The 23,824-nt window shown below is 41.2% G+C and overlaps 1 protein-coding gene across 2 annotated transcripts in view; it reads left to right on the forward strand.

Moving 5' to 3' along the window:
* Window positions 1-23,824, forward strand: part of BNC1 (basonuclin 1) — a 71,216-nt gene that overhangs the window by 29,214 nt on the left and 18,178 nt on the right. The window contains exon 1 of one of the 2 annotated variants that reach the window (XM_048956760.1): window positions 21,887-22,034. The exons of the other annotated variant lie outside the window; for it this stretch is intronic. Coding sequence (XP_048812717.1) covers window positions 22,026-22,034 — 9 coding nt within the window. The 5' untranslated portion in view covers window positions 21,887-22,025. Of the gene's footprint in view, window positions 1-21,886; window positions 22,035-23,824 lie in introns of those variants that run through there. 2 annotated transcript variants of the gene reach the window in all.

The following is a 23,824-nucleotide window of genomic DNA, read 5'->3' on the forward strand; positions in this document are numbered from 1 at the left end:
TTTGTAAGAACTATTTTCATGTTCAGTGGAAGAGCTTCACTGCTGGGATGTTTTGGAGTTACAACAGGAATGGAGGAATTATCGATTTCACCTATACAGGGCCTTATCCTAGAGGATCTCAAGTCCTTTCTGAGCTCAGCCTCACCTGTAGGCCAACTGATGGGTTGTGGCGAGAAAAGGAGCATGCAGAAATTGTAGGTGATGTGCTCAATGGTATGTGGCAGATCCACTACAGAACTAAGGACAGGAATATCGTGACTCCTTCCTCCAAATGTGGTAGGCAGAAAAGTGGCCTCTGGCCAAGATTTCTGCTGTTGACTGCTGTGGATCACGTTAAGATGTGGTGACATCAGTTTTTGTCTTGGACGTATTTTGAAACTGATTACTTCAAAATACAAGGTGAAATTCTGAATTGTGGTTTTCTGCCTTTTGCTCGTGTAGGGAGTAGGAAGCTTGAAAGTATGGCCAGAGATGGCCTTGGAAGGTCCTGTAGGCTGCTTAACAGGGCTGCCTGGCAGTACAGCTCTGGGAATGTACCTCCACTGCTCAGAATGCTACTTCTGGTGTGCTGCGACCCTGCTGTGCCAGGTTCTGTAGTGGGAAGGGGCGGTCGGAGCTCAGCCAGCCTGCCTGGCTGGCATGTGGAATTAATGAGGGTATGTGTTGGCTGTGACACCCAAGGAAAAGGAAAGTCCTGTCCCCAGATCTGCAACTAGAAGGGAACCTTTAGTAAAGCCTCAAACATACAGGAGTTGAAAGTGGAGGAGACGTATGCTGCCCTGAATAGGAGACAGGGTCGCATCGTACGCATGTTGTGGCATGTAGCAACCTTACTTGTTACGTGGCAGGAGTTGTCTTTTCATCAGGCAAACACAATCTCTGCCCAGGTCTTTAAGGAGGCTGGGGATCCTCATACCACTTCTGCTCGCATGCAGTTCTGCAGCGTTCAGCACATTCCTTCAGATTTTGAGGTAGAAAACCTGAGCTCTGTCTTTCATGCTGTGTAAATGCCTTGGCCTCGGAGAAGGCTCTAGGCAAGGCCAGAAGGAAACAAGGTAGATGTTTTGCCTCAGAAATAGAATGATGCTGCCCCTCTTGCCATTTGCCCACAAAACTGTTTCCTGCCAACTCTGTGCCTGATGCAATTTATATCGGAAGCAGAATTGGTTGGGGCACGTTTATGATTATAACTGGCATTTCTGTCATGCCTCGTGCTGAGTGCACGGCCTCTCCCTGTGTCCCTGGTGTCTGAACACATTAGGAGCATCACAGGGAGAAGTGAGCACCGAGGCAGGGAGCCACGGGGCCGGCGGCTGCACAGGGCTCTGGCAGCTGTTCTCCTGCAATCTGCAGGGGTGAAGGGCAGCACATCCCTGCTGCAGTGGGACACAATAGAGCTGCTGAAGGGGGATGTCTGTGACAATATGTGTTTTTTGGTCTCACGTGCAACATGAAAATGTGATTTTTTTTTTTTTTTTTTTTTTTTTTTTTTTTTTGTTATTGTAGTTTAAATGAACAGATGGAACTGAAATAAATGGATTAGTCAGTAGGGGAGAGGCAAATGTTTCTACTAACACTTGACTGAAGAGTTACCCTGCTATGTGGTATTGCTGAGTTCTGTTTCTTAAACTAATCATCTCCCCACTGCTCTCCTTTCTGTTCTATTCTTAACGTGTGCTTAAAGTGGGACTCCCCCGTACTGGTACGGCAAGCACATGAAAGCAAGTGAAGCACAAGCTTTGCAAATTTCAGTGCTTTGCTTGTTCCTAACAGTTAAATTGTGTTGCTTTGATAATTTAGTTGACTTTATTAGATTTATGCCTGTACATAACTTCTCCCCTTACTGGTAGATTAAGTAAATGTTCTGTAATGACCAGCTGCTGTTTCTTTTTTTAATTTTTTTTTTTTTTTTTTTTTTTTTAATTTTTGTTTCTGCCACAAGGAGAGATTTGCTTTCGATTGAATTACATTTGAATCTCTTACTACTCAACTGCAGAAGACACATCCACACAGAAGCTGCTAAAGTACAGCAGTCCTTGATGGAGGTTCCCACTGTCTTCCACCTTTATTTCTCTGTATTAAATTTGTGTTACAGGAACCCAAATGAACTAGACAAAAGACATAAAGGGCATTTACTCTCAAAGCAAAATATTGAATTCATCATTTGATTCAAACTATGTGATTCCTTTTCAGTGAAACTTTTTAATGTCATACAACCAAAGCATTGAGTTTTGATGAAGTTTCACTATAGTTATGCCAGTTTAGAAATCTGTTGATGCTTCTCTGAGCCAAATCCTGATATATTTTTTTTATTTTTTTAATGAAGAAAGTAAATATCCATTAGGAATTAGGATGGATTAGCCAAACTTCCTTTGTGTATGTGCCAAGCTTTCAAAGGTGAAGGTCTGCCACTAACCCACAAGCCCCTTACCACAAGCAGCAGCACACTACTGTAACTTGTACTTCAATGACTGTTAATAACTTACTGTGTTACTAGTGCAGAGTTGCTTAATGACTTTTCAGGCAAATAGATAATTAAACCATTAAATGCTATAGAACTGAAAATTGTGTCCCTAGTGAAATTCAAAGTTCTCTATCTCCATAATGGACTGAGAAACCCAAGCTTGGCTCTGAATCATTTACAGTCCGAAGTGGAAAGGGGCACAGTAGAGTGTGGCCTTGGATTTTTGTGGTCTGAGCCATTTTCCTATCGGCTGGTTTTTGAGTTATCTACCTTGTAAACATATATACAGCTGTTCCGTACAGACCTTTACTATTGTTTTGGAATGTGAAGCTGTTTCTGTATATATAAGGCTTTGGTTTAACTTTCTATCTCATGGAAGAAGTCTAATAATCAGTTGGAAAGGAAAATGCTGTGTGACGTAATTCTTGTGGAGCTGCGCTTTTGGATTCACAAGCACAGGTTTTCTCATACTGTGGATTCTCTGTAGCCTTTATGCTAGGTGCATTCTTTTCCTGAGATAAGGCAGAAATTATATTCTGAAGCTGGCCTTGTGGGGAAGGGGAGGGGAAGGGGTGAGCAGATGCATGTGCACTTACACTTAAAATGGGAAGAGGTGGATGCTTTACTGAGGTCTCCGGTACTGCTTGGAACCTCAGGCATATGTCTTACTTTCTTAGCTTGAAAATTCAAAGCACACAAACAGCAACAAGAATGGCAAATACCTTAGACCTCAAAAGGCAAAGATTGGCAGCAGTTCTTTTTTCCTTATGAAAACAAATCACAGGTTTGGTCAGTAAATTCTATGTAATTGGATTATGCATTATTTAATGTATGTTTATATTCTAGTGTGTGCTTTGTAGCCTAAAACTAAGCACACAGACCTAAAAGCAGAACGAAGCATCTGTAAGATGAAGAGATGAGGTCATCAGGACACAAAGTGTCTTCAGTTCACCCTCTGAAAATGGGGGAACGTATTGTAGAGCTACATAAGCGTTTTTAGAAGAAAGTAAATCTGACTTGTAGAACAAGACTTTTATTTCTTACCCCCTGTCTGGTTTTATCACATCTTCCAGTTTTCAAGTAACATTAAAAAAAAAAAAAAATCTCTCTGAGGAGGACCTTGCCTATAGCAGGAAGTATAATCTCCTCATTTCTCTCTCTCTTTTTCTCTCTCATTATATGCTGGCATGAACACTCTGACATTGCTAATTGCCTCCACGTTACACTGGCTGAATTCCAACGGTAGTGGCATAAAAATTAATGAACAAGACTGAGTTCACACATAGGGAACATATGGTGCAATACTGGTCAATTGCATTCTAGTTTTAAAGTAATGTCTTGAGAGAGAAATGATCAAAGCAGTCTCACAAAATGAAAAGGGCCAACTTCTACCTGCACTGTACATCTGTGCTACCTTACTGTCCTGTGAGAATGCTGATGTGAATGAGGAGATTCCCCAAACTGTAAATACAGGCTGCCCTACAGTTGTTTCTTTTGCAAATACGCTATGAATTTCATCCACTGTTTTAATAGTGAGAGCTGGTGTCAAGTAATATTTCTGCTTCTAATTGTGAGAATATCTGAAGCAAGAGCAGAGGACATTCTTAGAAAAGTAATCTTCAAAGATTTTATCATCATCTTTAAGTGCCTTTGCAGAGCAAGCTATGCAGTTTATAGAGAGGTGACACACAGTTATTCCCCATTATCCTAAAATGTGCAACTGAAAGTTAACATGTTGTTTTTATCTGTGTATATGCTTCATACAAAATCCAGATTTTGGAGCAATTAAGATAATGCTAATATGAGGTTCTCTTGAGATTCTTTCAAGTAGGAGGTTTGCTGAAGATTAATGTGAAAATACAGGTTTTATTCTTTTGCCAAAGTAAATGCTAGGTAACCTCTTGTTAACATTAATGGGAGTTAAATATTTGCACTGAGAGGAAAATAGACCCCAGTCGTGATAGAAGCAATGATTATATTATATAATATAAATAAACACCACTTTTAAAGTATCTTTTACTGCCTTAATATGGAACAAACCATTACCCTAGTTGATTTTTATTATATTAGAGATTTCCTATCTTTACACAAGTAAAATGAGGTGTTCTTTGTCTCATGAGATTTGAACAAGAATATTATTAACTTATATCGGCCAAGTCCTTTAGCAGTTTAACGAATGACCCAAATAAATCACTGCTAAGTGCACTACTTCATATGCGAGAAAGGGTTTTATGTCACTTCAGTGTCCGTATCCTCAGCTGCCTGAGGTGCTTGGGGCTGCACCCGGGGTTAGAGCAGGCAGGCTGTTGCCCAGGCTGAGGTGGCTGCGGATGGCCCCACTGGGTCCTTGCAGCACAGAAGAGAGCTGGAATGCAGAGCCGCTCAGGCCACATCCCCAGCGTGCCTCCTGCTACTCTGCAGGAATTTCCTTGGGGCTAACTCTCTCTGGCTCGTAGCCATTTCCACTTTAGTTCATAGCAGGATAAAGCAGAGGTGGGACAGCTCACTGGGGCCGTGGGGATGAATGGGAGACAGCTCTTCATGTGTCTGGAGAAGCGTTTTATTTCTGTTTGAATTTTTCTCATCGGCTTTAAAGTGAGCATTTCTCAAGGAATTACTGCAACACCCTTTCAGTAATCCTGAAGTAGCAGCTGTTTCTCATCTGGAATTTGTGTTATAATATGGATTCAGATTAGGATTTTATTTAATTGTTCTAAGGCTACATAGGCACGGTTTCAATTTTACCTAAGACATTACAAATTCCCTTTCAAAGGAGAAGTGATGCAGCAGCTGAAAGCAGAGTTCGATGCAGTGCAGAGGCTTCAGCGTAACCCATTCCATTTGCAGTGCAATTAGACACCATTCTCCTCAATGAATGGGCCAGATGACGCTCCACTGATTATAATAGGCTTCCTGATATAAATCTGAAAGCTCAGATTGATACTGAGACTTGTGGAAGTGCCTGTGCTGCAGCGGTGCAGCTGGAAGAGGAAAGCTCCGTCAGAGCTGCTCCGCTCCTTTTGCTGGTACTGTGTTTGGCCTGTGTCAGAGGAAACGGGCTCTTCCTCTCCTCGCTTTTCTCCCTGTTCATAAAAAGAAGGCAAAGGGTACCAGATGGCATGTGTTACAGAGCTTTTCCTTCTAGCACAGAATTTATTTCCAAGATGTAGAATTGTGAGGATTCCTTCAGTCATCCCCCTAGAGTCACCGGTTTGGTATCTCGCCAATGGCATGTAATACACTTCCTGGCATGCTCTATGAGAAGTAAAATTAGTTCAGAGCTTCACTTTACAGTTGAGGCTTTTTTACTGTGTTATTTGAACATGCCTGGAAAAGGATCAGTTTTTAAGATTTATTAACCATTTCATTTCCGATGCAGTCATAGCCTCCCACCGTGGTTGTACGTTTGGACAAACGTCAAAATCTGTGAACAGTCTGAGTCTTGTTACTGAATGTCATCTGGAAGTATCGTTCATCTCTTGTTCTGTTTCCTTGGCATGGAGGAAAGCATTGGGAGGGAATTGGAAGTGATACTAAGAAAAAGTTTTGATCCATGTGGCTTTTCTTACAAAAAAGGCATTACTGGGAAAACTGTTTTCAGGACTTGGGTTTTCTGGCTATATCTTCAGGGGTGCTTTTGCAAACGGAAGATAAGGAAAACCCATACTGGAAAATTCAAGTGCATTGGTACTGTAGCTTATTTTCCCTAATAAGAGTTTCAAGGGAGTTTAGAGGCATGTCAAAGAATTCCTCTTTGGAATTTGGAAATAGCTGTCACAGCACAGTAATGAATGCATGCAAATAGGTATTTCTCTGGTTTGCAGATTTGGGTGCAACTGAGTGAGAGGAACATCAAGAGAAACCTTATTACAAGGGGCTTCTGCAAAAACTTCTTTTAGCTCTTGGGATATTAATTTGCCTCTGAAGGACTTTTTCTTAAACAAAAGTTCTTAGTCATATTGGAATTTTTGTTTAGTAAAATGTGGAAAACTTCCTGGGTTTTTCTTGTTTTGGTTTTTTTTTTTTTTTTTTTTTTTTTGGTTTGCTATCTCATAAATTGCCTTGTCACTTTGTGGGTATGTTGCACTGTTATCTCATGAGCAATGCACATTGCACTCTATGCATGTAGCTGAGTGCATGTTTATACAAAAAAGGAGTTTGTTTCTGTCTCTCTATAATCCATGTTTGTACAATTCTTTCAATGTCTTTAATTGTTTTGAACTCTAAAATGAAATGACTTCTAGATAAAATGAGCTTTCAGCCCTCTCGCTTTGTGACAGATTCCAGAGCATCTCTACCTCAAGGCAAGCTTGGTCACCATTTTGCCTCTGTGACCCTTCCTAACCTGTACCACTCAGCAGGCTAGCACTAATGTCAGTACTGTTTACTTGGGCAAGACTGATAGCATCCAGGTGGAGTTTCCAGTCCTCTTTTTCTTTTTCTTTTTTCTTTTTTTCTTTTTTTTTTCCTTCCCCCTCCCTTCCTTCCTTTATCCAGCCCTGGAATGCATGCCCTAACTGAGCAGTGCAGTGGATCTCTTCTGCAGATCCACCAGGTCTTTATTTTGCAAACCAGTTGATGTTGTCATTCTCTTTTGCATAAAGAGGGGACACAGCCCCAGGTCAGTGGGAAATGGCACGGTCTGACTGACCTCAGTGGTTGTTACACAGCTTGGAATGTAAAGGACATGACTTGAAAATTTGAGTCTTCCCTTTATTTGACCTCTTCCAAATGAATTTTCTTCCCAGTTTGCAGTGGGCTTGTAGACTGTGCTTCTCACTGAAATACCAAAACCAGCACGGCCTTATTTTGTTGATTCTCTCATTTGCTGGTTTAGCAATACCAGCTTAATCAACTGCACTTTCTCTGGTTTTCTTTCATTATTTACAGATTCCACCTTTATGAACTACGTCGTACAGATTAGTATAAATCAGTCCTCTTACAACTTCTAACTCATTTCATTTAAGTAGTGAATTACTGCCTTGACAGCTGAGAGCAGAGCGTTTTCTCTCCCTTCTGAATTTAAGAAAGACTAGAATGTAATTCTTGGCAATTAATAATAGATCATTAGAAATACTCTACGCACAACTGAACTGCAGAAGTGGTGTGACTAACCAGAATCCTGCAGAGTCCTGTGGCAGTAGCTCTTAGGGAAAGAAGGGCCCTGGCAGGAGCACACCAACCTTTGCTGTGTCACTCCTCCAGGCAGCATGGGAGTGGTGTAGGACCAGTGCTCGGTCGTAAACGCATAGGCCCAAAGGTATTTGAGCTTAAACGTGCATTGGGAGGCTTTGCATCGCTCTATGAAGAACCATTCAAATACTCATTGGGGTACTACTGAAAGAATGACCTTTTCTCATAAGAGTGAGTCACCGTGCTGCTGTAACAGCTGCGTGGCTGCTTGTAGTGCCCAAGTGGACACTTTGTCCAAGGATAAGAAGTTTCTGACATTACTGCCATCTTTTGAACTGGGGGCTGGGGGCAGAAAAAGCACCAAAAATTGCGCCAGTAAAAACATCTTGCATTATGCCTAAGGTCATTAACATCTGGCTTTGGGAATCTGCCAGAGGGAATGGATTTCAGAGGCTGAAACTATTAGTTGAGAGCCTGCTGGTCCCAAGGGATCTTACCTCAGTCTTACAGCAAGAGCTTCCTGGCAGCCCTAATGGCTGTGACAGTGCTTTCAGGGAGAGGATATCGCTTACAATTGAACCTAGAACTCCCAGGGACTTTGCAGAAACTTTCCAGTGCAGTGGACGGCACCGGAGGTAACAAAGCAGTGCAGGGCCTGAGTGCAGGTAGGTGTGCACATGGGCTGTGTGCTCGGGGGGAAAGCAGGTGTGCTTTGCACCTGCTCTGCTTCCAGCCCAGCTAAGGGGAATGCGCTGCATTCATCTCATAGAGAGGTGACCAAAGCAAGCTGAATCTGGTAGTCTCTATCTCGGGTGTAAGCAAGCTGGTCTCTGGATGAACAGTGTTACATATAGATTGCTCCGAAAGTAATGCCTCCTGTTTATTTCGATGGAAATTACCACAGATACAAAGAGCACAATAAATTTGATAGAGCAAGTTCTCATCTACAAAATGATATTTTTTTTCAACACGATCACCACCATTGGCTTTGTACTTTCACCACTAATAAACAAAAGCCTGTATGCTGTACTCATTAAGAAAAATCTGCACTGGCAGAGGTGACCCGCTGTTGCTTTTGCCAGTGCTGTCAAGGCCCTCAGTGTCCCTCAGGCACTGAGGATTAGATCTGTGGAGATGAATGTTATCTGCCTGTTAATGTGACACTTCAGATCAAAACGTGTGCCCATACCTTGCATCTTGGCATGTGGCAATGAGGACAGAAGCAGTAGACTTCTGGGGAACAAGCAGTTGCCCCGGGGTCTGCTGCGGAGCAGATCCATTCCTTTGAAGATGGAAGCGTGTGTATGTGTTCTAGCACATAAACACAAAGAGAGCTTTGGCTGAAAGGAATACAGTTCAGGAAGTGAACTTCCAAAAATGAAATCCAAATAAGGAAAGCAAACCTGCAAGTCAGATACATGACTGGTGTAGTTCCCTTCATATGCAGTTTTTTTCAGTACTTTGTGTCCCTTTTCTAGTGTGCTTTTGTACTCACTGCCGGTTATTGTTGTTTAAAAACTTTAAAACTGTGGTGTTCTGGCCTTATTGCTGATGGGAGCATGAAATGCAGTGATTACAGTGGATAGAGGTCCTTGGCTTCTTTTACAGATGGTTAAGTAAGAGGCCATAGGTACAAGTGTATTTAATGGTTCACCAAATCCTGTCTCGCTTCACTTTCAAGTTCACCCTTGTGTTGTTCTCGGCTGTTCTTAATAGATCATTGGTGATCCAGGGGCAGTTGGAAGAAGTGCCTGAAATCATTTGCACCACTAGGGAAGTGGGCAGAGAAACGTGTGACATCTGCTCCAATAGCATTTTGGTGTTGCTGTACGTAGAGGTGAAATACATCTTTTGCAAATCAAAAACATCACAGAGACAAAATGTTGGCATTTAAAACTTAACCTCTGGCTCATCACTCTTCTACGTGAGATCATTGCACAAGCAGAGTGAATTTCACAAAGCATACTAAGAAAACTTTAAAATGGAATGGATTACTATTTCTTGCTTTAACCTCAATAATAACTGGAATCTGTTCCTCCATGTAGAAGTGAAAGTTGATAGATCTCGGTTTGGTTCCCATATGGGTTTAGTTTAGTTCTCATGTGGAAAGGTGTGCACATCACTGACATTGCCATCTTTTTCCTCTTGGATTCTTTTTTTTTTTTATTTTTATTTTTTTACTTTTGTGTATGAGATCATATTTTGGTTGGACTGGGTGATCTTTTAGGTCTTTTCCAACCTTAGTGATTCTATGATTCTATGATTCTATGATTCTATATTTGATCATATTCAGCAGGATCAGGAATAGCAAGGATTTGAACCAGCTGTGAAATGAGAACATGTTTCTCTGGCGTTGGTCTCTCCAGAGTGGGATTTGAGTACTGAGTGGGAACACTGCACTCACAGGGCATCTCTGCAGATCCCTCAGATGTCCTTTTGATGTCCTTTCTCAAAAGCTGAAATGGGACATAATTGTCTGCTTGCTCTTCTGTGAAACTTGTGGATTTTGCTGTATGAGGAGCTAGAAATGAAATCTTGCTACAGTAAGTCAAAATCTTTCTTTCATAGGGTTGAGGTTTGTTCATTTGTATTTCAGTTGTAGGTTCAGTGCCATTAAACATCTGGATCATTTCTGCAGTTTTATTTGTAGGGTGGTGGCACTTGGAAAGTAACTTGATGGTCTTGACTGCTGAACTTCTATTCAATGTTATTTTTTAAAATACAAAAAATTAAGGGAAAAGAATCATCTATTTCTAAGTAATCTAGATATAAAGATCAGCACAAGCACTGTGCTGCCCTGGAGCCATGGCTACACAAGATGTACAGCCACACCATTTCCACTTACAGCATCCCTGCAGGATGCCGAACCCCTCTGTGTTCCTCAGTGAGCTTTAGAGATGTGGAACCTCCTGGTCAAGAATCACACCATTTCAGAGAGGATGAGCGATGGCTTTTTTTGTATGAATGCCTGTCTTTATTCCAGGTTGCTGTTATTTTATCAACTTGTTTCTTTTTCAGCCACTTGCAAAGGAAATGAGTGCTCAGAGCTTGTTGTAGATTGTAAGATCCCAGCTGGCAATGGCAAGTCCTGAATAGAGCTGTTAGTCATCTTGAAGTCTGCAAAGTGCAAGTCTTAGTTAAATACTGCTCATTTTATACTGTGCTCATTTCCTAGTGAGGTAACAAAGCACATATCTGGTGCATACTCTTGATCACAACAGTTTACCTATGCTCACTGTGCCTGTTTTTCTAATGGTGACTGGCTAGGCATGATGTAACACTTCAATTGGTAAGTAAAACGAGTGGAGTGTTCTACTGCCAATGGCTGGGCTGCACAGAGCAATTACTAATCAGGGTAAAGCAGCACCAAGAACTGCTATTTTGTCAAACAGACTTTTCAACAGCCAATTTACACCATACATTCTGTGTATAAAAGTAGCTTGCATCCCTCCTCCCCCATAAACATCTATTTCACATTCTGTGAGACTGATGCTTCAAGATGAATGCCATCCAGATAATGTGGTTTGGAGTTCAGAGAAAATATCTTGATAAACAAAATGCACAATTTCTAAGGCTGTAAATGAGTTTTCAGAGCTTTCTAAAGAAGCTAATTCTTTTAACAGCTGTATTGCAAAGGCTGTGCTATTTCTCTTTACTGGCCAGTATAATATGATGATTCTGAACAAAGGATGTCTCTTTCTAAGTCTGTAGAGGAAGTGCTGTTTATAGAGGTACAATCCCAGCTTTCACAACAACTGTTGCTTGCTAAAATGGTGGTCAGAAGAAAATGTTCCTCTCAGTAGGACAGAGCCACAGAACTTTCTGTGTGACAGGCTAATTGTCACAGTTTTATTATATAACTTCAGGTACAACACAAATCTACCACCTTGTGAAAGGGAGATGATGCTAAGTATAATAGCTGTTGGTGCTTTTTAATAAAAATGATTTGAGTTTACTTGAAAAGAATGGCTTCACAGAGATAGGAATTTATTACAGATCTGGCATAAAATGTCTTTCTTGGAACGAAACTGATTTATACTGGTGAGGATATGAATATGATCGGAGTCCAAAAAGGCATTTCCCTCTTGATAGTCCCTTCTACTCTAGAGAAAAGATCACACCAAATATGCAGCCATGTGAGCTGGATGCTATTCTTTGAGCTGTAGACTACAGCTCAAAAAGAATATTCCCTTCATCTGTTGGGTAAACTGAGATGGAGCCATACAGGGGTGGAGAGTTTAGTGCAAAAAATGTATGGTAAGGCTGAGGCTTTGGAATGAGGTATGTGGTTGGACTAATAAAAGTGTCTCGTGGTTGCTGAGGAGAGCTTGATCCAGCTTCCCTGGAAGCAAAGAACACAGGTGATACTGGCTGTGCAGCAGCAGGAACAGGACCTTCAGCTTGTGGAGGTCTCAGCAGCAGGGACACCTGCCAGATGCTCTGAAAAACACATTCAGAGTAATCTCAGCTCCCATGTGGCCTCAGTGCAGCCCACTGCGGTGTGGTGGCCCTTATGTCTCACAGGACTGTGGCCGCTCAGCTCTTCTTGAGAGCTCGAGGCCGCTGTTGGTAAGTGATGAAACACCTTCTCACCACTGTATGGTTCATTTTTAGCAGCAGGACAATGTAAAAGAGAAAGAGGTTTGTGAAAAATCATACAAGCTGTGTGTGTGTTTAATACACCCGAAGGCTTGTTACTTCCTTGTGCTAATCCTGCTAGGCCTACTTCTTCAGTCCCTTCTGTGTGGGTCTGGCAGTCGGCTTCCTGCAGGTATAAGACCTAAAGCCCCAGCTTCATAAGAGCCTTCTGTTTTACACCTGCCATGGTCCCTTTAATTGTACGATTTCACACCTTGTTCTGGGCCTGGCACTCCTCCAAGCAATCCCCAGGCATCTCGTAAAAAGTGGTTGGTCTCAAATCATCTTTCTTCTTTCCCTCTTTTCAAGCTATGCATACTCCCCTATTATTTTAAACTGGTATATTGGTGGAGGAAAGCCCTGGTAACCTGCCCAGCACCTCCAAGCTGTTAACAGGGCAGCTCCAATCTCACCTTATAATAGGCTTGTGCTTGTTCAAGGAGCCTGGAAGCTGAAATGTAAGGGACTCTGTTGCTAACACCACGCTTATTCATAGCAACCTGGGTTCTTGAGCTGCATCTACCTGTCGCAGCATTCGGAGGTTCCCACAAGCACTTCTGTTTCCAAGCATGCAAGCAGTCTAACCTGGCATCCTATCTGATAGACAGAGTCTGTTGGCGGATCACCGAGATGCACACAGCCGGAACTGACAGGGAACTCAGTTCCAATCTGAACGTGTTTAAGCTAATAATTTCCAAAGTGAAACACTGTTAGTAGTGCTGTGTATAAAATATCTGGTAGCTGAGAGATTCTGGCTTTGTGTGAGCAGCCTCTTGTCAGAACGCTCAGCAAGGGAGGGGTTGGCAGGAGGAGGCAAGGGGTTGGGTGTCTGTAAGCAGAGCCCGGTTGTCTGCAAGGCAGGAGCTCAGGCTGGGCAGCTGCTCTGTGTCCTCAGGTTCAGAGGAAGGCAAAGTGGTGAGGGGTGAGAGGAGGGAAGCTGCAGAGACGGCCTGGGCAATGGGGCAAGGCAGCACTGGAAAATAAATGAGAGCTCCTGGCAGATGCCGATGCCTGAGCCAGCTATTCTTGGCAGCGAATAAAAAGGTTAGAGCAAGGAAAAGTTATATTTATTTATAGATGTGTGTGTGCATATGGATATGTATGCATGTGTTTTATTTTTAAAAGGTTGCTTTTATTTCCAAGTTTTCAATTATTTCAAAGGTTGCGTATGCTGGAGTGCCACAATAACTCATAGCTTCACAGAGACAAATCTATTATTGCTTATATCACAGAAATGCCCAGAGGCCTCATGTAGGGACAAAGCTCCATTGTGTCAGATCTTGTGGAAACATCATGTATATCTTTGATTCATAGTGGATTTTGAATTACTCGTAATAGTTTAATATTTTTTTCCCATCTGTTAATTTCAGGTTTCAAGCTCTGAAAGGGGCTTTTACAGCAGTTGTGGGTTCTGGCAGAAATTTCTGCAGATCACTACAGCCACTTCTGCATACCGTTTCTATATACGACCATTGGCAAATATCAACAGCTGGCAATAAAAGTAGATATAAGTGATTCTGAGAATGTATCACAGTGGTGGATTCAGACAGTAACAGAAAAAAAAGAGTGGGGTAGAAGGAAAACCTGACATTTTTGTGAGTTAATCTTGGTATGGTAATGTCACATTACCAGCAAAATAATAAGCCATTCAGATGTTGGGTTTTGTTGTGCTTTTTTTTTTTCTTTTCCTGTGACTAGGAATGAGAGAGAGAACAAGGTCATAAAAATACCAAGGGATCACTTGGAAAAGTCCAGTAACATTTTCAGTAAAATATTGTCAGGCTGAGTGTAAGATCTGTCCTTGCTGATCATAAGCCCCGTTTTGGGAGGGATGCTATAACACACTGTAGGCTGTCCATACAGTGTGGCATTGTCACATTGAGCAGACAAACAGTGGGAGAGCTGCTTGCACCATTTAGCTGCATGCTCTGCAAATAATCTTTTGAAGCCATTGGGAATATTTGTGGATTTTAAACAAGTTCTGTAAAGTTCTGACTTTGCCCAGGAATGGTTGTTTCATGCTTTATGTCAGTGTAGCGACTTTGAATCTGCCCAGCATAATTCAATAATATCCACTATGCACATTCAGATGTTGAAGATACTTGGACTGTGGCTGCATAATGTGGCTGCTTGTGTTGTTCGGGCTGGTTATAGCTGGAATTCCAATATTTTTTGTAAATGTTGCTCACATCATCGAGGGATATCCAAGACTGCACCAAATAACTGGACGGCTTTCTCTGACAGCTTTTCACATACTATCCTCATGCACTCCTGTTTTTAAAGCCTTACATCCCTCGTCCATAGCCAAAAGCTACTAACTTGGAACAAAGTTCAATCAAGACCCAAACATAATGAAGAAGGAGAAATCGCAAAAGATGGAGTTAATGGCTGCAGCTACCGCTGCGGATCCTTTTTGCCACAGGCTCTGAAAGTCTGGAAAATTAATCAAAGTTCAATCAGGGATGTATGATATTGCGGCAGCTGCAGCAGCGGTGTCTGATGTCACCTGGGAGCTGTCCATTAAAAACAGCTTGCTGGAAACTATGGTGGTATCGATGCGGCATCCTGCTGAAAGGTAGTCGGATGCTACTGCAGGACATTGCTGTATCTTCTGTTTTTATGACTGGGTAAACTTCAGGAGTTTGATGTGTATTTTGGACATAAGAGTAACATAAGAGTAGATGTGTGTTTGGTGTAGGCTAATAGAGTAGGTAGCCTTAAAGAAATCATCTAGATGGAAGATGGGGGGCCGTTTTCAAGGAGTCTTCTTGAAATATCAATGTAAAATAGAAACTAAAATTTCTTCTTCCTATTCAATTAGATAGGGATTTAAATGCAAAAAGATATGAGGAAAACCCAAATTTGGCCATAGTGTGAAGTTGTAAGATACATCTTACAGATTGGGAAAGCTGGTGAATAAGTGCCCATAACGAATACTGGTTGTCTTAGTAGTAACTTCACGTCTGGTTGTTGACCTCAAGTACTGCTCAAAAATGTGTAGGTCATAAGCTTCTGGGGAAAAAAATATATAGATAAGCTGTAGCTTTTTTTTTTTTTTTTTTTTTTTTTTTTTTTTTTTTGCAATCATTCTTCTTTTAGAAATGCTTGCTTTTTATTTTATTGCCTGGAAAAATGTATGTTGTTTATGATTAAAAGTTGGCAAAACTTGCAGGCAGGGAAAAATTCACCTCATTTTATCAGCCTGCCACTGAGACATGTCCTAGTCATCTCTATAATACTCTGACACTCCCATGAAACAAAGTAAAATTGCCACCACTGGTATTACTGCTATGTTACTCATCAGTTATTATATGCCATGGTTTAAACAGTTGAAAACCACTACCTGGTATTAAAGAACAAGGGGGGAAAAAAAGGGGGAAGGAAAATGCTGGAGGCTGTGAAAATAAATGCAAAGCTCAGTGCTTTAGTTGAAGTATCTCCTGCATTGGTAGACTCTATCATCTTTATTGGGGGGGGGGGAGGGGGGGGAGGGTTGGGAACACAAAATGCCATTAATGTTTCAAGTATTACAGTGCCAACTCTCCTTTTCTTTAGCCTCGTGAATGAGTTGAGCCTGGTTTTATGGCAGTTGTATGCTGACTTTGACACACCTTTGGCCCAGTGTCACACCCTTTGGCCCAGGGGCACAAACATGGTTACTGACTACTCCTTTCATGACAACACAAAGTCTCTGGAATTCTGTCTAGGCACTTTAAATCAGATAGCATAAACAAGTCTTTCTCCCCATTGTGCTTCTGCCTGGATCATCGCTATATCTTAACTGAAATTACTGGCGTTCTTTTGATAAACTGTTTGTGTTAGGAAGGGGGGCTGAATATTTTTTTGTTAATTACTAAATCTCGGTGACAGACAGAATCGGCCTGTTCAAACTTGTGCTGTAATTTGAGGATTAAATGCTGCACATCTGAGAACCACCAGTATCAAAACTGATTTGCTTTAAGAGACTTAATGTTGTTAGGGGCTGCAGTTTGACAAAGCAGATTCCTTAATAATAGAGTTGGCAATTAAATGTCTTAAACTCCTCACAAGGCTTACAAGATGAGAGGGCAATTGGTAAAATTGTGCAGAAATAAAAGTGCATAGCCTGTACAGCTCCCACCTTAATTCCTGACACCAAAAGACTTCAGCTCCCATTAATGTTTGGCTGCTAGATAAGATTTGAAAATCGCATTTCACTTGATGACACTTTTCTTATCTAGGCTGAAAGTTTGCAGGTTCATATCCTTTGCCAGTACCTTTGTGCTAACCCAGCCCAAGCCAGACTGACCGTGCAGAAGATGGGCAGAGGTGCCTTGGGTGTCTCATCCATACTGCGTCATGCCCGTCTCATTCTTCAGAGTGGTATCTCTGGGCAGACGTGCCACGTGTGAATACATATCAGTACAGTACATTCACTTATGACAAAATGATATGGCGTTTTGCCATGTTTTTAGATAGAAGTTGCACGCTTCATTGTTCAAAGAAATTTAGAAATTAAGAAAGAAAAAACCAGTGGATATCCAGTTTTCTCTGTAACAGCCATGAGGTAAGGAGAACAGGGGGAGAGAAGAAAAATGTCTGCTGTACAAAGCAAGCATATTTTAACTGATCTGCCTGACATACTTGCAACGTGTTGCAATTCATGTTTCTGTAACAGTTTTTCCAGTCTTTATATTCTCTATGTAAAGCAGTTGTGTTTCTGTGTTTTTTTTCCTCCTTGAAGTTAGAATTTTGTGGCCGTTGCTTCACAAAACATCTCAAAGAAACTAATTTCACTGTTAAAGCTCTTCATAATTTCTTTTCTTTTTCTCTTTGATTGTATTGGAATCCAAGCTTAGAAAGCACCTCCTATGTAAGCAGGTGAAAGGTAGTGTATTTAGTTTAATGCTGCAAACTGGCAAAAAGACACGGAACGAGAAAATAGGAACAGTCGGTGAGTTTGCAAATGGCTGGTAGTTAAGTGGGTGCTCCAGGCTTCACGTTGGATCCGATGGTGTTTATTAAATATCTAGGGAGATTGGAGAGAGTACAGAAGGAATGCTGTGAACAGAGAGGATACATGGTTTGGACTCATTAAGACTCCAAATTCTAAATCTCTCCAAAAGGAGCTAATAAACCTACCTGAAGAGCAGATAAAGCTGTTGAAAAAATGCAAAGTAGAGCATGCTGGAAAGAAATAATCTGGAGGTTTCGTAAATGCTGTCAAGGCCTGGAATGATATTGTAAGCATTCAACAGAAAACCCCAGTTATCAGAAAATTGGATGAACTCATCTGAATGGTATATACAAGCAATGAATTAACTCTGTTGCTTTTATTAGGAGAGAGAAAATGCAGTATTTATCTGTTTGTCATCAAGCGTGTGCTGATTGTGTCTCTATTGCTCACTATAAAGCTGCATTAAATGGAGGAAACTAAAATGATAGAAAGCAAAAGGGTGGAATAGTCTGATATTTTAAGTATGTTTAGAACTGTCAAAAAGTCAAGTGGGACAGCGTATCCCTTCTGGTGATCTTATGACAGCAACAAGAAAAAAAGAAGTATGCAAAAATTAGAAATGGGAGAATGAAAATGCCCAGTTGTTGGAAGCAGGGGAAAGCTTTGTTAGGAAGGTCACCCGCAGGACCACTACTTCAGATACTGTTTTAAGCTATCCTGAGCTGATGAAGTAATTCGGTGAACAGTTAAAAGAAAATTTCTACTGAAGCTATGGTGCAAATGTAGGAAGTATTAAATCAACTTCATGTTTTCATTAGGTTCTTTTGTCTAATTACAGCAAAGGGGATGTAAATAGCTAGATAGGGATCAATAAACTGGGATCATACTGTTATTGGAAAATAGTTTTGGATACTGTAATTCAGAGTTATCTGCTTGGACCACATTACAAAGTCAGCCTGGGTTTCTCTGTTGCTTACATGAGAGCTGCGCTGCTGCATCTGAACCTTTCTCACCTCTTGAGAAAGATTAAGTGCTTCGTGGCTTAAGCTGCTACTTGCAGTTGGACTGGTGCTTGTAACCCGTGCCCTCGTGCACAAAGTTTAAAACTATTTTCATCTTCCTATGCAAAAGTTCATTAACTTTTAGAACTACTGGACTTACAAGTCATTTGAAACTCAGACCCACAGCCATGTTTGTGTCCTGTTGGCACGGCCTCAGATCTGTTTACTGTTTCCCCTCCAAGCTCCCCAAACCCTGAGGTCCCTTCTGTTCTGGACAAGCGTATAGCCCCTGATCCCCTTGGCTTTTCTCACAGAAAGGTGATCTGCTGCCCATCCCTATGGGCATCTGGTCATAGGGCTGACCACGAGCTCATGTCTTGGTGGGGTGAAATGCTTAATCCGCACGTCGCTCCAAGGTGCTCAGTGAGCAGACCATTAAATTAGCACTGAGGTGTTTGCCAGCACTGACTTAAGGAAAAGGGTCACCATGTATTACATGTTTGGAATTTAGGCTAAGCAGGCAGCACACAGAGCTTAATGCCATTTTGCAGCTAACTCTGGTAGAAGGAATTGACACAGACAACATGTGCTTGGGCAAGTTCCATGCCTGCCTAGCATAGAGAAGGAAGAAGCAGTGGTGAAGAGCAAACTTACTCTTAATGTGTAGCTTGATCTCTTTTATGATGGTCTTAGTAATATGACTTTTTTTTCTTTCTTGAATCAGCCACCAAATCATGACAGGGAAAAAGGTTCCCGAGGATGATATTTGTGCTTTTATGCTATGCCACACTCTCTTGGTTGCAGTGACTCCCTATGATTAATACCACTTCTTAAAGAATGCAAGATAATAAAATCAGGTAAGAGCAGCAGCATTTTGTCTGTAATCAGTTCCATGTGTGGGAGCTCCTCTGAAAACTATGAGTACTCTGGAATTTGGTGAAGCAGTTTTAGCGCCTCGGAAGCTGCCCTACATCCTCTCACGTTCCTGCCTCTCTGAACGCAGGCTGAGACATGGCAAAGGAGAAACAGGCTGGGGCACATAGAACGAAAATGCAGCTCTCTCTGAGCTACATTGCTATGCTGTGATTTTGGTGTTTACATTTGGATGTCACGGATTTCAGGCCTGGGGAACTTTTCCTTTGCCTTTGGCAATGTCCCTGAGAATACAGATGCCATCGTTTCCTCAAGGAGCATATAACTTAAATGTATTTAAACAAAAACAAAACAAAACAAAAAGAATTGAAATAACTTCCCCAAGAGTATCAAACGATGAATCGATGGCAGAGCCTCAGATTGAACCCAGGGCTTTTGGCTCAAGCCTAAGGCTCTGTCCTGAGGTTTATTTTTTCCCACAAGAAACTATTTCTCCATTAGGTTTTACTACTGGAAGAGGAATTATAAGAGTCTCTGACTTCTATTTTGGTCATTCTTCAAGACATGTCTTGATAATTTGTTCTGTACAAGCAAGCTTGGACTATGAATCAGCTGAAAATACTGAAAATACTGTTAGTGCACTAATTCCTCTTTTACCAGTACATACAGGTTGTCTTGAATGTGTCACATTATGCTAGAGAGTGTTGGATTTTACTGAAAGGAACACAGATGGTAAAAAGCTGAAAAAGTGCTTATTAGTGATAGCAAATAGTTTAAAAAGAGCAATAGTGGAATATGCTCCCATAAAATATTCATTGAAAAAGCTTGAACAATGAAAATTATGCTTAAAAGATGGTTAGAAGATAATTAATTAAGGGGAAGAAAAAAAGTGAATTGGTCTTAAATTGTTTGCTATGGAGAGTTAGCTAATTTAATAAGAATTATCATCTTCTAGGCAAATGGCAGGTAGCTAATACATAGGGCCTTCCTGAGAACTGGATATCATTCAGAAGTCAAGTCAGACTTTTTGGCAGCTCAGGTAGTCCTAAGCCACGCTTTGTCCTGTTGCAGTTTTGTTGCAGAATTCTCAGTTAAGTAGTTAAGTTAAGTAGACTCCTTGGTTACTCTGCTGTTTCATTAGGAAGGAAATAGGATTTTAGTAACGAGGTGTGCCTTTGGCTTTGAGTTACCATCATGAAAGGACAGTTAGTTTTGTCATCTCTACAACATACACGACTTAAAACGTTCAACACAACAGTACCATGCTGGCCATCATTTCCAGTACTTTGTCCTGCTGTTGACGAGACAACTCCCGCCCTCCCCCCAGTGACATGTATATAGCTGCACTGGTGTCTTGACAGGGTGGCCCTGCAGCCCATGCCTGAGCTGTGCCTGCGAGCACTGAGCTGCCAGCGGTGGTTCGCTCCTCGCACACTTCGATGTGTTTTGGCAGAAGAATCTGGCAGACTGTACTGTGAAACTAAATCCCTCCCTTTTTTTATATTTTTTATTTTTATTTTTATTTTTTTTAACTTTTTTTTCCCCCAAATCTTGTTAAATAGCTCTGTGGAAGAGGTAAGGTGCAGGATGGAGAAACATAGGGATTCAGGGAAAGCGTGGGCTTTGTGTCGTGCTCTGTGGGACCAGATTCTGGGGTCACGTTGGCTTTATGTGGCCTCATTCTAGTTACTCTGTTGTCTTTACTTCAGTATATAATAAAATGTAAATTAGGTTATCTCGTCAAGCGTTGTGCATATATCTACCAAATAATAAATAGGATTAGAAGACAAATTACCCAACAATTATTCATTACGTTAGCTCCCTTTTCCCTACAGCCATCTTATTTCCTGCTGCCATTCCTACAGGACTGCAGGTATTCATCTGATCAGGTACTGTCCTAAAACAGACCTATCGGTATGTTCCTAAAGGGTTCCCGCTGGGTCCAATGTGACTGATTCATCTGTATTTCTGGGCGTAGCATGGTGAGCTCCTCCTGGGTTAGGAGAGTGCCAAGAAATAATATATGAGAGGCAAAGGTAGAGGAGCAAGAAGAGTAGAAGTGTTTTCATCAGTTTTGTTTTGCCTTCTTAAATAGGTGAGGGATGACTATGACAAAAATCCTGTTCTAACCCATGAATGCAACCCAACACCTGAATAACTGAAAACAGATTTTGGCCCAATTACTGGAAAGTAATTCTCCTGTCTTTATGGCCTGCGTTCCTGTTAATAGGAAGCTTCAACTTCATAAAAAGAAATAAAATTCTCAGAAGTAAGTTGATAAGGGGGAAATGTTTTAACAAACAAACAAAAAAATACACACCCCGCTCAACGAATCCTTAAGATCTGCAAATGCTTAAAAGAAGGGAAAAATAATCAGCTGCAGCAATTTGCAAAACAACCCTCTAATACTAGAAGTATTTTTAATTGTGAGCACCTCGTAGCTTATTTGCAGATAGTTGTGCACTCCTGGAGAGGGGAAAAAAAATTGTAATAGGCCTTAGGTCAGCTGCATTGATTTAATGCATTACTTAGGCTGCCAGAGCAGAGGTAGAATCTCCTCGCACTGCATTAGGAGTGCCTCAAGCCTCCGTGACTCCTTTTGATCAAATCTCTGTGAAAGATGAGTGTCATGCCCTCTCCGAGCCAGCTGTGAGGGGACTGCCCTGCGACTGGAGGAGCACGCGGAGCGCGGCACCGCGGGGCAGCGAGGTGAGAGCCGGCTGCAGAGGTGAGAGGCAGACACAACTTCGTACTGTAGGTCTGGAGAACACCAAGGGGGAGGATCCTATTTCACTCCCCTGTGCACAGCCCGAGCATACATCAGACCTTGAGGTGCTCAGAGTCAGACAAGAGTAAAGAGGCGTGTGATGGTTCTGCCTTAGTACTTGTACAGACAGGAGTGTTTCCAGTACTTCTTTGTACAACTCACTGAGGGAATGGGAAACTGTTTTATAGCTCTGGAAACATAAGCACAGTAAGAATGTCTGAGGTAAGGAAAGTTCTTTGCAGTTATATATGAATGTGTGTTTTTACTGTGCAACTTTTACTTGTGGTTATGCACTGTGGAGATATAAAAATTCTTGCAATGGTGTTGTTTTGGGTTATGAACAATGGAGGTGAAAGCTGTAGTGAGCTGCACTCTGCATTTCTTTAATTACTAAGAGATATCGTGAAAGTAGGAAAATATATTAAAAAATTCTGTTTTTCTTTCTGCTGTGCTCTGTAAGCAACTGTATGACTTTTCTATCCTACAGTAAGTAATGCTGAATTGCAAGCTGCTTATAATGAGCAGAGCCATCACTTGTGTAATTGTTTTCCAATTGAAGTAGTAGCATGTAAATCATAAATACTTGACGATGTTTAATTGTACAAGTCCTCAATATACATTAATAGCAGTAAAATCTGTGATTTGTGGCTCAGATGTGTTCTGACTCAAGTGCTTTAAGCAGATACATTATCATTATTATGACGTATAAATGCACTGGAGAGCAGGCAACAATATAATTTCAGTAAGAAGTTCTTTAGAAATTACCACTAAAGTGGAACCTAATGTATGCCCTTTGTATACAATTTATTGCTGACTATTTAGCATCCAGAAAATAAGGCCGGTAATTCTGTTCTTAGATCAGCCTGTTTGTATTCAGGGGGAGCCAGAAGGGGGGAGAAAGGGAGAGTGTATGAGTGTGTGTATGTGTATACGAGGGTGTCTTCTGTTACGTTGTTTTCTTTCTTATACATATTGAGCTCATTCAGAGGTTAAATGCATCAGAATAAAGGATGCTTATTTAATTTATTTTTAATTTTTTTCCATCGTGTAAAAAAAAAAAAAAAAAAAAAAAAAAAAAGATGGTTTAATTGTCATCTTGGACATAGTGAGGTTTTGTTAGCTGTGTTTAAGGTACAGCATTTTATTTTCTGGTTTATTAATTGCCCGAATACTTCAAGTCCTCCGTGTAATCCTTGGTTTAAAAATGAGGAGAGGGCAGATCACTAACCCAAGGGAAGTCTGCTGATGTATACAGACTGTGGTTTGTCCTTCTGTAAAATCCTGAGCATAAAAGTGGCCCTTTTCTTTTTTTCCCCTTTTTTCTTTTCCTTTTTTTTTTTTTTTTTTTTTTTTTTTTAACATAAATCTATATTTGTTTTTTGAATAATCTGGAGAACCAGGCAACTTTGAGATTTTGTGGAAGTGGGGGAGAGAAAATGAAATGAAGTGGTTTTGTTCCAATTCAAATCATTACTATAAGGGCAGTCAGCAATCAATTTTCACATCCAATCGGAAGCTGGACTTTGGTGTGCTCATTTAGTTGAGATTGTTGTTCGAGCAATTTATGTATAAATTTCTGCAATTCACATAACTACTTGGCTTCTTGAACCTTGCAAGCTGGTTGTTTGTCTTATCTTTGGTGAGCTAACTCTGTGCTATGTTGCAAAAACCTCGAGGCATGTTGTGTTTCTTCGTGTTCCTGCAGTCTGCAAGTGAAGTCAGCTTCATTAGTTTCATGATGGCACATCAGTGCATGGCTGGTGTTGCTGCTTCCTCCAAGCTACTCCCGGAGCATGATCTGGGCTGCCTTGGTTTGGATAAGCTTGTAAGGATTTGTCAGCCAGATGTGACAAGATTGTCAAGAGGCAAGTAAAGAAGGAGATCTGATATTAATCAGTGCATAGCTTGGAGCCAAACTTTCTCAAATGCAGTGTAGTAACATGTTCTTCTCATTTACTGCTTCTCTTTGTGGCTATAGAACTGCCACTGTCTGAGTTTGACGGTTAAAAGGG

This window comes from Lagopus muta, chromosome 10 (assembly GCF_023343835.1).
Source record: "Lagopus muta isolate bLagMut1 chromosome 10, bLagMut1 primary, whole genome shotgun sequence".
Taxonomy (NCBI): domain Eukaryota; kingdom Metazoa; phylum Chordata; class Aves; order Galliformes; family Phasianidae; genus Lagopus; species Lagopus muta.